The sequence below is a fragment of the Nesoenas mayeri genome (genome assembly GCF_963082525.1).
Source record: "Nesoenas mayeri genome assembly, chromosome: 1".
Taxonomy (NCBI): domain Eukaryota; kingdom Metazoa; phylum Chordata; class Aves; order Columbiformes; family Columbidae; genus Nesoenas; species Nesoenas mayeri.
The window spans coordinates 103702052-103717173 of NC_137541.1; the positions used below are offsets into that span (position 1 = coordinate 103702052).

Genomic DNA, 15122 nt, shown 5'->3' on the forward strand with positions numbered 1-15122 from the left:
TTTAGAAACCTTGTAAAGCTCTACTCTGTTATTTACAATAGGAAAAAATCATTACTATGTGCTGTATATATTGCAGAAGAAATTTTATTCCTCAATTCAGTCATTTGCCACATTTTTCTCAAAATGGTAAATTTATCTTAAACATTAAAAAAATATTTGTGATAGGTGAAGAACAGTAGAAGAGCAACACACAGTATTAAAAGCAGAAATGCCTCCAACTACCTTTCCTCTCTGGTTTTATAATTTTCCTCTGCTGATGAGACACTGGTCTGAAACTGTTGCTGTGCTGTGAGATTGCTGTGCTCTCTATGAGAAAAGAACACAATCCTAGTGACTTAAACTTCATGGGAACCTTACCTAACATTGTGATTCCTGTTAGAAACTGCTAAATTGAACAAAAAGTTTGGCTGTCTTGGTAGATTATGTAATAAATATTTATATTAATATGTATCAGTAATCTCGTGTATATTGGGTATATTAGTAATATTGCTAAAGTTGGACTGGACAGTGGCTGGTTAATGACTACCTCAATTAATTCTTGTGTTTTGCATGTAATATTTTTTGATCAGTATTTGTTATTCTGATGTACTGACTCAGCCAATGCCTGGGATACAACATCCGAGCTTCACCTGGATGTACACTCTTCTCCTTTTTGAGTCTCTAACATAGCATTTTCTTTCACTTTCTTATGCTTTGAAATCAGTGTTCCGCTAAAATCTATGACCTTCACTCCACCATGTCTGAACTCCTGTTCTGGCACATTTAGTTTTTCTGTCTTATTAAGAGCTTCCACTATCTGTTTAGAGTGGATTGGGACTTCTCGAGATGAACAGGGAGATTTGATGTGCAGATCAGCCTGGCTGCAACTACCATTATAATTTCCTTTTTTTTTTTTTTTTTTTCTTTTTTTTCGGTGTTGATTGGTTGTTTTTTTTTTGTGTGTGTGTGTCAAGGTTACTGTAAATTACACTCGTGTTTGACCTTTATCTTTACCTTTAAATAGGGGGTATCTATCTGAATAGGCTTCCCTAGGGCAACTGTCAACCCAGTTTAACCCCAGAGGTCTGTTTTGAAATGTCGAATATTGCCTTTTAACTCCTTTACCTCTTGAGGAAGGTTGCTGGCAGTTATGAATGCCAGGAAGTAATATTTCTTGTATATAATTACCATGCATACTGTCTTTAATAATATTTATGTAAATAATGGATTAGTAGTTGGGATTTTTTTTTCATAGGTAGATAAATAGAAATTACCCACAGGCTTTAGTGAAAGCTTCTTGAATATAATGAAGCTGGGATATGATCAGCAGCACCCCTGTTTTTAAGTTATGTAAAATACCCTGTGGTTACTAGAAGTGCTCTCACTTAGAAAGGTTAGCAACTTACTTTGAAATAAAAAAGTAGGCCTAGAAAAATCATTGAGCCATGTTGTGCTGAAGTATAGCGAATGATCTATCAGGAAGGAAAAAAAAAAGATCAAACGCACCTGATTTTTTCTGCTTTCTATATCTTAAGTTTAATTTTTGTGTGACAGCTCTATCTGGCAGCCTCACCTCCCATCAGTGCAATCTGTCATTCTAGATTATTTCAATTAAGTTCTCTTTCTCGTTTTGCATTTGTTGAGGAGTTGTAATGGCACACTCCCAAATCAGCAGTCAAGAAGAGTAATCCTCTCTATTTGTATGTTGTTAAAAGTGAAGGGAAAGCAAGAGATGTTTTTTCCTTCTCCGCTCTGTCCTGGAGGCCTTCTCTAGAGTTGTTACAGAATTAGGTTTGCTTTGAAGATCGACTGTGAAGACTTAGTTACAGAATATGAATGCTTGATTGTGGGGCTTTTATGGGTTATTATGAAAATATTTTAAATTTGTTCTATACACCTTGGTTGTTTGTAGATTTGTTTCACTTTACATAAACTCACTTCTGTTTGATAGCTGGAGAATGAGAAGCTTTTTCTTGCATTCATTGCTTCAGTGCAGAAGTTGGACTTCTATATAAAAGCACAGCAACTCTCTAAGCTTCTCTGTGGTCAAGTCTCCAGGGAAGAGAATTCGTGCTGGGCATGGGAAACTGGAGACAGCTTATGGTACTGATGTACAGTTTGCTTCTCTGTGTGCCGCTGAACTTGGAGAAACTCCTGTTTCAAACTGGATTGCTGTGTTGCCCTTTGCTGCAGTCAACTCTCCAACCTGCTTCCGAGTGCAGAGACCTGTACCCACCAGAACCTTTAAATATGTGATCGTGGATAAACTAAGCAACTGCAGTATTGAGTACCCAGTTTGTATCTACTAACCCGTATATTACTACTTTCACTCAATTGTTGCTTCTCACTGATGTTTAGTTTCCACCTGAGAACCACTGTATTTTGCTGGAGAGGCAATCGATGAAATGCTGGGTTGATGTGGTACCACCAGAAGGGCTGGCTTGGTTCAGGAGCCCGCCAGTGCAAACTGTGAAAAGGAAGGAAATGTATAGGTAGTTCAGAGCCCTTTCTGAGACCTGCTTATCCATTCAGTTGCTGAAGGAATGGGGAAGATTAAGTTCAAAGGAGAAACAAATGGGTTTTACTTCTGTTGTAAGTGCTTGCCTCCATATGCTCATAACCATTCAGAGTTACCAGGAGTTAGGCAGGTACAGAGATGCTGAAGCAGGGGCTTTGGTATTTCAGCGTTTTTTTCATGCCAAGCCCAGCAGTGCCAGTGGGTTACAATGGGAACATTAAATCTGGATTCTATCTTCTTACTACATTGTCAGGGTACCTAGACTTAGCATTTAGAGTGAGTGACATGTGCATGTCAGAGCAAGCCTCCAGCATTGCAGCAGACCAGATTTTTTTAGTCAGTAGCTTTCCTAATCTAAACAGCACCTTAAAAGCTATTTCCATGGTGTTTCTCCTCCCTCTTTCTTTTTTTAACATTTCAGTTGGACAAATTGTTCATGTTGAGTTGGAGGTGGCAGCTCCTTTTCCTGGCTGGATGAGAAACGCTGGCAGCCCTCAGCGTAGGTCTGTGCTGTTTGCTGCAGAGCTTAGCTAAGCAGGAGCCAACAGATCGCTTTTTGATGTGGTTAGTGTGAAACCTCTCAAAATCAAGATGAATAGGAATTCTTCATTCTGTTTTCCAGAAGACACATTCAGCCTGAATCAATTTATTGTATATTTGCAGTTTAGTAAATCTTCTTTTTTTTCCCCTTGCTATGTCTTTAGCTGCAACAGGGTTTATTAATGCATGGACAGAAGATAATGAAAAGCTATATTTCAGTTCATCTTTAAAGGCCTCAGCATAGTTCTCTATCCAAAATGGAGCTGCTCAGATCACATAAAGAAAAATGCCTCTTGTGGGAAAAAAAACCCATGGTGTACTTTAGATCCTAATCCAATAAGTGTAACAAATTCCTGTCTTGGAGGAGAGTCAGTAATTCTGATTTCTAACAAAAGCATCTCACATGATTTCCTCCTAGAAGGACCCATGCAAGGCAAGTGGCCAAACCCCATGCCACTCTGAGCCATGCCACCAGCCTGTGCTGCACACGTGAGAATCAACTTGCTGAACGGCTTTTTCCAGGAATGAAATGCCAGTGGCTTGGTGTGGTCTTGAATCCTGTTCCGTGAAAAAGCAAGGCCCAGTTGGTGCTGCATTTGGGGCCTGTGGCGTAACCAGCTTATGTCAGCCCTGGGCATTTCTGCTGCCTCGCTCCCTCCCACAGTTGGATCACTCTGTCCCTGCACAGCCCCAGCACAGGCCTTGCCTGGGAAGTGCTTGTGGGAGGCAATTGGCTCTTCATCCATCATTTCATTCACCTAGTCTAGTACATATTAATAATTTGTGAGCTTCCTTTGGCTTTGAGAACTTGCTCAAGCCTACAGATTGGGCCTCTGAATCTCCTTCCACTTAGAGGTTACCTGGAGTATCTTTGTGGAACCCAGCATCACCCTGGTGGGAAAAGATTGCTGGGACAAAAACTGGATGCAGAAATGACGTTCAGAGCAGTGTGTAGCAGCATAATTGCACATTAAGGGGGAGGTTTGTCAGATATGCCGTACGTGTACAGGTGAAGTTTAGATAGACTCATCGTCAGTGCACTGGTGTTGGCTGTGCATTTCAGGCAGTGAGGAAGGCAGAAGTTGGCATCGTGCTCTGTTTACAGGGGAAGATTGGTGAAGGGTTTGGAGAGGAAGCCATATGAGGAGCGACTACAGTCACTTGGTTTGTACAGCCTGGAGAACAGGAGACTAAGAGGAGACCTCATCATGGCTACAGCTTCCTCACAGGGAAGGTGCCAAACTCTTCTCTTTAGTGATCAATGACAGAACCTGAGGGAATGGCAGAAAGATGTGCCAAGGAGGTTTAGGTTGGACATGAGGAAAAGGTTCTTCCTCCAGATGGTGGTGGAGCACTGAAACAGGCTCCCCAGGGAGGTGTCACAGCCCCAAGCCTGGCAGTGTTCAAGAAGAGACTGGACAACGCCCTCAGACACATGGTGTGAACTGTGGGGTTGTCATATGCAGGGAGAGGAGTTGGACTCAATGATCCTGGTGGGTCCCTTCCAACTCAAGACATTCTGTGATTCTATGAAGAAATTCCAGTGTTCAGGTGGCCAGTGTTGCTGGGAGCTCCTATATTCTTCCTTTGGTACAGGTTCTCCCTTGCGATTTTTTTTCTAACGTATTTAAGTGTTGAAGCCCTTATTTATGTTCATTTTTGTCCTTTTTTTTTCCTGTCTGTAACTCATTTTATGATATTCATAACTTCTTTCTGCAGAGTCCTTTTGCAGCTTTCCTTCTTATCCTCTGGGACCTTTCTTTGCCATGGCAAATTTTCACCAAGATGTTTCTAGGCAGTTTCTGCTATATGGCTGGTGTCTGAAAAACTCCATCTCAATACAGCAGGCAGAAAACTCAATGTTCGTCATGAACAGAGCTCCAGAAATGCTTGCGGCCATCCTGAGAGAAGAAGAATAAACGGGAACCTGTCTGGCAACCTGTAGATATGCAACTCAAAACAAATGACTGACAGTCTTCAGTTGGGGCGAGACGATTATTTCCATGCCTTTGTGGGACTGAAGTATAGTAGTTTGTTTTCTTCTCAATATATAGCATTAGTATACAGTATATACAGTTTGCAGAAGCATTCACGTATTACACATATAATATTCTCAACATGGGAGTGCTAATTATCATTGTAAAATTACTTTCAGTGTATTTCTCCCAGTGCCTGCCTGAAGCTGCACATAAATCCTTTTATCCCCCCAAATTTGTATTCATGTCAGTTGTATTCACTGCAATTTTGCTTCACTTTGTCTTGCTTTAGATTGCACATCATGCTCAGCAGTGGAGGAAGAGTGGATTTTGAAATTTTTTAAGTGTCAGATTTCCCTGTATCCAATTTTATCAAAAAGCTGTCACCAACTTCTGAAACCAGCAAACCTTTTTCGTTCTAATTACATTTTTACCATATGTTCTTCCAGATGGCATATGCCAAACATTTTCTGGGGTGCTATAAAATGACCTGACTTTAGAGGATTTAACTGCTGAAGAAGCTTAAGAAAAAAATAGAATTGACATCGGGGCAGAAAAATAGTCCTAGAAGGAAAGAAAAAAAAAATCTGATAGATCTTCCCAGTTATATTTTATGCCTGTGATATTGAATCCTCAACATACACACCTGCATGAAAACAGTGAAAATGTAGGGAATGTTTTATTGAAGTGTTAAAAGTTGACTCCTTTTTGTACAGCTGAAAATGAAACTTTCATCTGTTGAATATACCTAAAAAGAACTCTGGAGCTGTGAAGTGATTCTATGGTTTGCTGCAAGATGGGGAAAAAAAGAGTTTGTCAAGCCACCAGATTCTCTGTAGGAACAGCAGTTTTACTTAGCAATGTAATAACTATTTGAATACTTTTTTTTTTTTTTTCTGAAATACCATTTCCAAGTAGAAGACAAATACAGGTGATGCATGACTTTGACACTTGTGTCCTGATTCTTAGTAATTCTTGTGTGATTTATTGGAGAAAATAAAGTTTCGAAGGGAAGGGAAGGGAAGGGAAGGGAAGGGAAGGGAAGGGAAGGGAAGGAAAGGAAAGGAAAGGAAAGGAAAGGAAAGGAAAGGAAAGGAAAGGAAAGGAAAGGAAAGGAAAGGAAAGGAAAGGAAAGGAAAGGAAAGGAAAGGGATTATTTTTTTCTTATTTAGCTTCTAGCTAAAATAAATAAATTAAGGTCAGTTTTTCATTTTCTGGAGAGTTTGTGTATTTTGTTTGCACCTATGTTGGTTTCCTTTTAACTGCCATTGTCATTTTTATAGTCTTTCCAGATTATCCAGGGGAAAACTATAAAATTACCTCATGTTATGATCAGTTTCCATAATACTGTCTTGAGTTTCAAGCTATTTTACTTACAACTAATTCCTGAAGATAGGCGATTGAGAGAGAATCAGATATAGTTTCTTTTGTGGCTGCACTAGCTTTGATGACTTCCACTTGAAAAGGAAATTTCAAGTGCACAACCTAAGGCTCTTAATCGAGTATGAACCAATATGTAGTTTTTGGGCAGAATGGTCAGGGTCTCGTGGTCTCAGGAATTCAGGTGGACATTTTTAAATGAAGGTTTGTTTGGTGTCCTTAACTTGCATAGGTCTTTTTGAAAATCACCACTGCAATCAACAAAGCATATCCTCCACCTCCTCTGAGTTAATGAGACAGGATTTTAACAGTGCTCAACAATTTGAAGTGGTTTTGTTATTTCTGAATTAAAACTTTGATAAAAAGTCCTTATCTCCATCCTCTTTGCCCACTTCTACTCATCAGCCCATGAGTGGTTTGACATTTCCGTAGACTCTTCACCACCGTTGACCAGGATTGCACCTGCTGTGCCTCAAGTCAAAACAGAGTCTATTTTGTAGTTAAATCAATGTGTATAGCAGAGACATTGTAACTATTTAGAAGCTAAGGATTAAAACTCCTCAAAATTGGGAACTGGTGTTAACTTTTGAAGTAATTGAAACAAGCTGTAATATGGAAATACAAAATGAAATACAAAAATGCAGCTGTTCTTCATGCTGTCATGGTATGATGCAACAGACGTGATTATGGTTAAGATGTTCTAGTGTTTGTGTGCATGCAAATGTATTAAACTCATCTTGAGTTACATACAACCTTTTCTGCTTTTTATTCTTTTATTATTGTTGTTGTCATTGCAGAATAGAGCTAAAGTTGTTCAGGTGCCTTTGTTATGTATTTCCAAAATAACTAGGGTCACTGGATTCATGTCATAATTTTCAGTTTCTTAGAAGAGTTAGACCTGTAAGTATTTTCCCGTGGAAATACAAATGCCTGCGTAACATATTTCAGCCTGCTCAGAACTGGCTTTCTTAGCTGCCGTAAACAAACCTCTCAGAATTAGCCCACTAATCCTTAAGTGTCAGTGAATGATACATGAAACTCCAAATGCTGCAAAAGCTTTGTGTTCAGATACTTTGCTTTTAATTACTAATATGCATTATTAAATCATACTCTCTTTTCAAGTACAGTCTTTGTTTAGATATTCCTTGGGTTATTCAGTGTGTAATTTGAATGAGGAAAATGCTAAGAAGGCTTCCATAGAAAGCGTGACCAAGTTAATAATTATGAAGCTAATGATGTGAAGATTCAAAATGCCAGCCTTAAACCATACCTCTAACTTTCCCAAACATGAGGTCAGGCATGCACTTGTTTCGTTAGGCTCCCCATAATGTCCTGGGCAGCTGAATTGTGTTTTCCAGAGCTGTCTGCCTTGTCGAAGCTGGTCACTGTTCCCCAAGGTGTTTTTCTTTTTTAATTTTCTTCCTCCTTCACTCCCTATAGGCCCCTTTGTGATGAGTGTGCACATGAATTTTATGCCACCCTACAATGCTCCATTCTGCTTCATGTGTCTGTGCACGCACACTCAGATGCCTTCTCTCTCATTTCCCGTTACCCTCTCTTTTGTGTAGAGTAGTTGCTGCAGAATGCTTTTGAGAGTAAGTACTTGGAATTACACTTCTGCTATGATTTTCCATAGCTGGTAGTCTGTCTCTTGGAAGAGGCTGGCACATAACATCTCTGCTCAATAAATTTTTGTAAGAATTACTCTCAAGAATGGCAGCTGTCTCCCACTGCTTACAATAAGAGTAGATCAGAGAAGATAGCCTTTTGTAAAAAAGGGACTCATCTCAGTTATTGAAAATGGTAGAAAATAAGTGTGTCTCTTTGAAAAGGTGATCTAAGGGCAACTTGTGTTTGTATGTGTGGAAAGAACAGTTCATACTTAAACTCTCACGCTTTTCCCTTTTCTTCCATTTTTCTCTCAGAAAAGTAGATCTTCAGGTATGATCTAAGTACAGTAAACTAAACACATTCTCCATTGTGTTTGGAGAAAATGGGAAGTTTGCAGTGTTGGAGTAATAAGATGTTTCACTGTTCAAGTGATGCTCTGTGTGAGTTTCCCCAGGGTGGCTGTCCAAGTTTATTAGATTCTGCTGTAGAAATCTTAGCATAGTTATTCTTCAGAAGTCAATATTTTCCATAGCTGAGATGGAGATCAAATACCTCCAATTAATGCAAAATTCAAATTAGTCTTGAACTATGGTACTGCAACTGGCATCTCAATAATGAGCTATGCACAGGAGGAAGCGAGTTTGTCAATGTACCATCAAACAAAGCTTTGAGTATTCATCTAATCGCTTCTGGGATCATATTCATACATCTTGCTGCTCTCTTGAAATACACTTCCAACGTACTGAATGATACAAGAATATCTGATGCAGCAAGCTGTGGAAGCACGAGATGCAGGGTCTTTTTAGTTGGTGTATTTGAAGGTGGATAACCTTAAAAATCAATAAAACCTGCTGCGCCACTCAGAATCGTGATGGGCTGTTCCTCGCTGATCCTCTTGCTTAGGCTTTGAATAACTGATGCTCTGCAGCTGCAGATTTTCAGTTGAGCAGATGCAATGGCTGGAGCAAGGCATCCAGTAGCAGAGCTGCTCCTTTGAGCAAATATCTATGTTTGCTCTTGGAGTTTGTCATCTGAAATGCAGCTGATGGTTGGGTTATGGTTTTTGGTGCTTTGTTTGTTTGTTTGTTTTGTCGGGTTTTTGTTAGGTTTGTTAGGGTTTTTTTGTTATTGTTGCTGTTTGTTTGTTGTTGTTTTGTTCTGGTTTGGGTTTTTTTTCCCCCCATGATTTCGTTTTCAGACCAAACTACACAAGTAGTTGAAAAGAGAGGATGTACAGTGATGAGAACGCAGTTCTCAAAGGCTCAAGGAGTATTTTCAAGTTGCTTGTAAATACAGCATTTCATCTTTAGAGACAGTGTCAGTTCGTAGTGCCCCATTTACAAAAATGGAAACAGCTATGATGAAGAAATGATTAAATAGAACACTGTAACTTTGTGGGAAGTTTGGTAAGGCTGTCACCTAAAAGAGGTGACAAATGGAGAGTTTCATATTCTCTATTAAAGTAAAGTTCACAAGTTGAAATAATTTCTGAAATATCAATGACACCTCAGAAAGTGTCCCGTTTGAAAGACAAAATGTTTGAATACCTAGAATTCCAAATCACAAAGAGGTGTAGATGGGGCAGAGGGTGACTAGGAGGTCTTGAAGGTAGATTTCTTAAAGAGTCTGCATAAAACTCTCTGGATTTTCCAGCAGTTCTTTTGAATAAACATAGTAGAAAATTATCTAAAATTAATTGACAAAAACTGGGGGAACAGGAGGAAGAGGATGAAGTATCAGATGTGATACCTAGTAAAAGAAAATATATTTTCTTTGCTGACTTCACCTTATGCAGACTCTAGGAGAGCACAGAAATATTCTCTCTCTCCTGCTTTTGTAAGGAAGTAGCTTCTGCTACCTCTGATCATATGCATAAAAAGACAGCATGATACTTTTAAGTAGACTGAACCCAACTATAGGGATAGAGAGTTTCTTTGAAGAAAAGCCCTAGAAAAATCCAGTCACAGGAATAAACTCCCACTGAGAGTTTACTGAGATTTTGCTGCTTTCTGTGTATCAGTAATAGAAGCAGACCATGGAGAGAATGGAAATTGATGTCATGCCCAAGGTATATGTGTGGGTAAAGATCAGAGAAGTTTTTACATGTCATTAATGCTGAAAACAAGTCTCTGAATGATGCCTTTCTCCTTATGGACCGTCTGTCTGGAGTCCTTCAGAGAATTGTGTGGAAAAGGGACAGGAGATGAGAACAACAATTCTGGTCGCATAGGATGTCCCCTAACTCTCGTGTTATAACATGCTATATGTAAGAATATCAAGGAAGTGGGAAAATTACTAGATTTTCATATTGTTAATTATTTATTAAGAGACCAACTTTCAAACTGATGATACTGTAAGGGTATCTGTGTCTCTGATGTCCTCTGCAGTGTTTTGGGTTGCGCATCTGGCCATTATTTTTCTCAGCACAGGACCCTGTGTCCTCCCTGCAGAGGGGCTTGGAACTTGGTTCTCTTTGTGTACTGATCTATCCACCAAGAGCTGGAGTTAGTTCAGGACCTGCAGATTTACAGTGTCCTGAAGATACAAAGTTTTAAATCTTGGCCAGATGGCTTTAAACAAATACTATCTGAGCTCTGTCAAGACTGCAATAACCTGATGCCCTGAGGTGTAGTCCGTCTTCATGCTATGCTGACCAGGTATTGTTCATTGTCTGCAGTGGTGACTAGGTTTCCTGAACAACATGAGTTCGATTAATGGCCTTTGGAAGGGTATGGCACCAGAGTGGTGTTTGTATGTCTGATTGGCACTGGGAATTGGTAGCTGTGATTCAACAGAGAGCTCCAGGCATTGGGTGGGAAACACAAAGCTTGTTTCAGTTCAGTCTGCATGCAGCATCAGTCACATTTCAGTGTTTATTAATGTTAATTAGAAGTTAAACATCCTCTTTTGTGGATAAGTGCTGTTGGATAGCTTTCATCCTTTTTATTTTCTGCTTGAAAAATCAAGACCCCTTTTCTTCCAGCCATAAGAAGTTTTTCTTCTAGGTACAATAAGTAAGGTTTGTCATAACACTGTAGCTGAAAATAAAGTATTTTAGTAATTGCTGATAGATTTTTTTTAATTATTTTTTTGTCCCTGGAACAATTTGGATGCACTTCAAAGAGTGTACCCAAGAAATAGATATAGAGCTGTTACCTGTGCCTTTGGTAACCTGTTTGAAAGGACTGAGCTCAGAAGCTTGCTTAACATTTTAGTTAAATGTGTGTCCTCTCTTCTTGCAAAAGGCTGGCAGACTCTAATTGTTATCTTTTACATCATGCGTAGGTCACTCTATTATTTTTCCCTTCTGAAAAATGAAGGATGAAAAATTCAAGCACAGATGACAAAGGCTTTATTGTTGGGTTATTTTTCTTTCATATAATGGGGTAAAATTAAATGTATGCTGTCAAGAGAGACCTCTTTATAGGTTGGTACTATTGATTAGTATTTGAGACCTGCCAGCAGCATTGTTACTTCATGTATAAGAAAATCTGATAGAAAATTATTAAGTTCATGCTTTAGTTCCTATAGTTAGAACATTTCAGGTATTCATCTCATATCGTTGCAGAAATTGCTTGGCTCAAGTAGATACCACAAAATCATGTTTTAATGATTTTTTTCCTTTTTCCATCTTTTATTTTTTTTTTTCACAGTCACATGACACAATCAGCCACATTTGAAGACCCTCGAATAGAGAGCTGCCAAATAACCCCTCCAGCCCCTCGGAAAGTGGAAATGAGGAGGGATCCTGTGCTAGGATTTGGGTTTGTGGCTGGTAGTGAAAAGCCAGTTGTTGTACGCTCAGTAACACCAGGTATGTTTTTCCCACCTGATCACAGAAGCAAACTTGGACTTGGACTTGATCTACTGAGGTGAAATACAGTTACAAATTTGAGTACTGTTAAAATATTCAGGCAGACAAAGTAATCACAAATACCAGGTAGGATTTTAAGCCTTGTATTGCCCAGTAGTTTCCCTGCTTGCTTTCATTTTCGAACATTATATAAACATGTTAACAAAAAGCCAGTATTAGGTTATTGCTCTGAGCAATTACTATTGTTTGCCTGAAAAAAACTGATGCACTTAATTCAAGGAAAGAAGATCTTCTCCCTGTAATGTTTATGTTGGTTTGATGTCACCTTCATTGCCATTGAATCAGTTTTTTCAAGAGGTGTGTTGAGTTGTGAGATTAAAACTTACATATTTTCATTCTTTATATCATCAGCTTCCCAAGGGGAACTAGGTTTCTAACTATAATACTTGGTTCTAACTTTAATATTTGTTTTTGAAAAAGATAATATTATTGCTGGCTTTCTTTTTTTTTTTTTTTTTGTTTTAATGGATACTTCTGTGTAACTGTGTGGCAAAAAGCCTGGTTAAAATAGATCCTCAAACCTAAAGTGAAAATTAGTGAATTTTCTGGTATTTTTCAATTTATGGGGCACCTGATGTGGGAGTAATCAGTCTCTCGAATAGCGGGCTCCTGCTCTCTATGCTTTAAAAGTTCAGTTGTTACGTAAAATTGCCTTGGAGCCAAGGGCAGGGATTTGACTTTGCTCTTGTTCGATATGTTCTCCAGAACCCCCACAGAGAGCAGAAGAGAGGCAAAATTGACTTTGTGAAGTTCTGATATCATTTACCCACGTGTATGCATTGATTATGTTCATATTGCTTTCAGATGAAGTAAGCAGTGTAACCAATATTTGAACTACACCCAGAGAGAGTTCTTTTATCCCAAGTTAGCATTATTAATGTAGTATTATGTTAAACTTCAGTTTGGAAAGGGCATTTATTATATTCCGTTCCATGTGAATAGGAGAAAAGAGGAGCTCAAGACAGCATTCTCCTACATAGTTTTGTATCCATTTATGCTGGATATGTAAGTAGAGTTTTCAAACCAGAGGAAAGGAACAGCATTAGCTCAATTGTTAAATGAATTGGTTTTGATACTGAAACATTTAAGACTTTATCTTCATATTGGTAATATTATTGAGTTTTTTATGTGTCATCATTGCAGAGTTTAAAGACAGAAGGCTAGACAAGATATATCTTTTCACTAGCAGATGAGATGTCACACCCTCTTCTGGGCATGTAATCATGCTGAGAAGCGAAGTATTATGTGCATTTTATAAAGCATAAACTCTGTATGCATTTCAGTAGTGTCAGAATCCAAAGCACATAAACATATATATGTCTGATTGTCTGCTCAGACTAATCCTAAATATCTGTGTCTAATTGGAACTGGCAATGCTTTTGGAAGTATGTAAAACTTGTGTTCACCAGGTGGTGAGAATCCAGAGGAAAAGAGACTCGTGGACTGGAGGTATAGAAACTTACTGTCTTCACTTTGTGGGAAACAGGTTTGTTTTGCTCAGAACAACAAAGTCAGAGAAGAGACTTGCAAATAATTTTCAAATATGTAAGTGATGTTTCATAGGAAAGAGGAATGAGATGTTCTCCAGTGTTCTTTTGCCTGGGACAGGAAACAGTGTGTTGCTACAAGACAGATCTGGTGTAGATGCTGGGGAAAAAGACTTCCTAATCTTAACAATAGTTAAACAGGATCACTGATTTACAAGAAAAGGAGTTATCCTCAGGGTGGTCTTACAAGAATATCAGACAAACATTGATCAGGGATGAGTAAGGTATGGTTGATCACACATCAAAGTGTGAATTAGGCGAGCCTTTTTGGCCCTCCAGAAAATCGAGCCCTTATTTTGGTGGCTAGATGTGGTTTCAGAATTTCACTTGAGAAAGTTCAGTAGAAGCTGCTGAGCCACTAACTTCTGAGATTTTCCTGGTGAGTGATTACTGGTAATGTCAGAAATAGTGGTAGTGTTAAACATGCTCTTATTTGAAGAAAAAAAACCCACTCATAGTGTGTGAACAACAGTGTGTGCCTGTGCACTTACAAAGGTCTGCTAACCTGTGCTTTTTCTTTTTTCCGTCATTTGTCTCCAGGCGGCCCCTCTGAAGGAAAGCTTATACCGGGGGATCAGATCATAATGATTAATGATGAGCCAGTCAGCACTGCTCCAAGGGAGAGAGTCATCGACCTTGTCAGGTAGTCGATGTCCTGTCACTTAAACTATGAACGCAGTGGCTTATTGCCTGTGCAGTCGTTTGATAATAAAACAAGTCTTGCCTTCTCATAGCTGAGAAAAGAGAAAATAATGTTACTTTAATCATAATGAAGAATGGTGAAGTATTTTAGTACTGAAATTAAGAGTTCTCTTAAATGTCTTCTACGTAGCTGAAAAAATATAAAATATTGGAACAGCTTCAAAATACTTTGGAACAGTATTCTCCTGGTATTTATTTGTGTTGTGGGTTGTCGAAAAGAGGATTCCTGGAGCAAAGCAGCTCCATACACTGTTGCTCTCTATTTTTATTTTTATTTTTTTTTACATTAAGAATGTTGAGTTGGGTCTGTCTTATGTGAAGAGGAAAGAAAATGTGGTGGCATAACTTCTGAGAGTGGAAGGGTGCATGTAATGGGAATATGTAGGGAAGCTCCAAGAGTGTTTGGGTGAATTGCAGGTAGGTGAGTTTTTGTGCAAAGAGCATTCAGGGCTGTGTAGATTGGAAGCAGGCAACAAGACAAAAAAGCAGTTGTGGAGAGAGCAAGAAAAGAGAAAGGTTTGTAATGGGATGTAGAAGGAAAGAATGGACGGGGACTGACAAAGGCTCAGAATATAGGAAAAGATGTGATGTAGTTCACACAATAAGCTTTGTATTTTGAGTAACAAGAAATGTTAGTGCATTGCATAGAAAAATGACTAGTTATTAAAAAAATAAACATAAAAAATATTATTTTAAATTCCAGTAGCCTGGCTTCTGTATTTTCCTTCTCATTGATGTAAACTCTGAATTGGTGCATCTGGTCATCTCCTGAGAGATACCTACACAGTTAAAACCTAAGTGTCTCTTCTCTGAACTGCTAGCTGTCAGTGTTGTCACTGTTACCCTTGTAACTTTGAAAAGTCACGTTTACTTCCAGAAACTTGTGCAGGAGGTGTTGTGATAGTTGTACTCCTCTTGCAGATCATAGTTTGAGAATATGGGTGTTCATTCACTGGCCTGTGAAGCAAACTTCCAAACAAGATACAGAATCCCTT

General features: G+C 38.8%; 1 protein-coding gene across 2 annotated transcripts in view; it reads left to right on the forward strand.

The window, feature by feature from the left end:
• Positions 1 to 15122, forward strand: part of FRMPD4 (FERM and PDZ domain containing 4) — a gene marked incomplete at its 5' end in the record, with an annotated part of 306730 nt that overhangs the window by 223951 nt on the left and 67657 nt on the right. For both annotated transcript variants that reach the window (XM_080348475.1, XM_080348476.1), the window contains 2 exons: positions 11658 to 11818; positions 13966 to 14068. In XM_080348475.1, coding sequence (XP_080204601.1) covers positions 11658 to 11818; positions 13966 to 14068 — 264 coding nt within the window. The remainder of the gene's footprint in view (positions 1 to 11657; positions 11819 to 13965; positions 14069 to 15122) is intronic.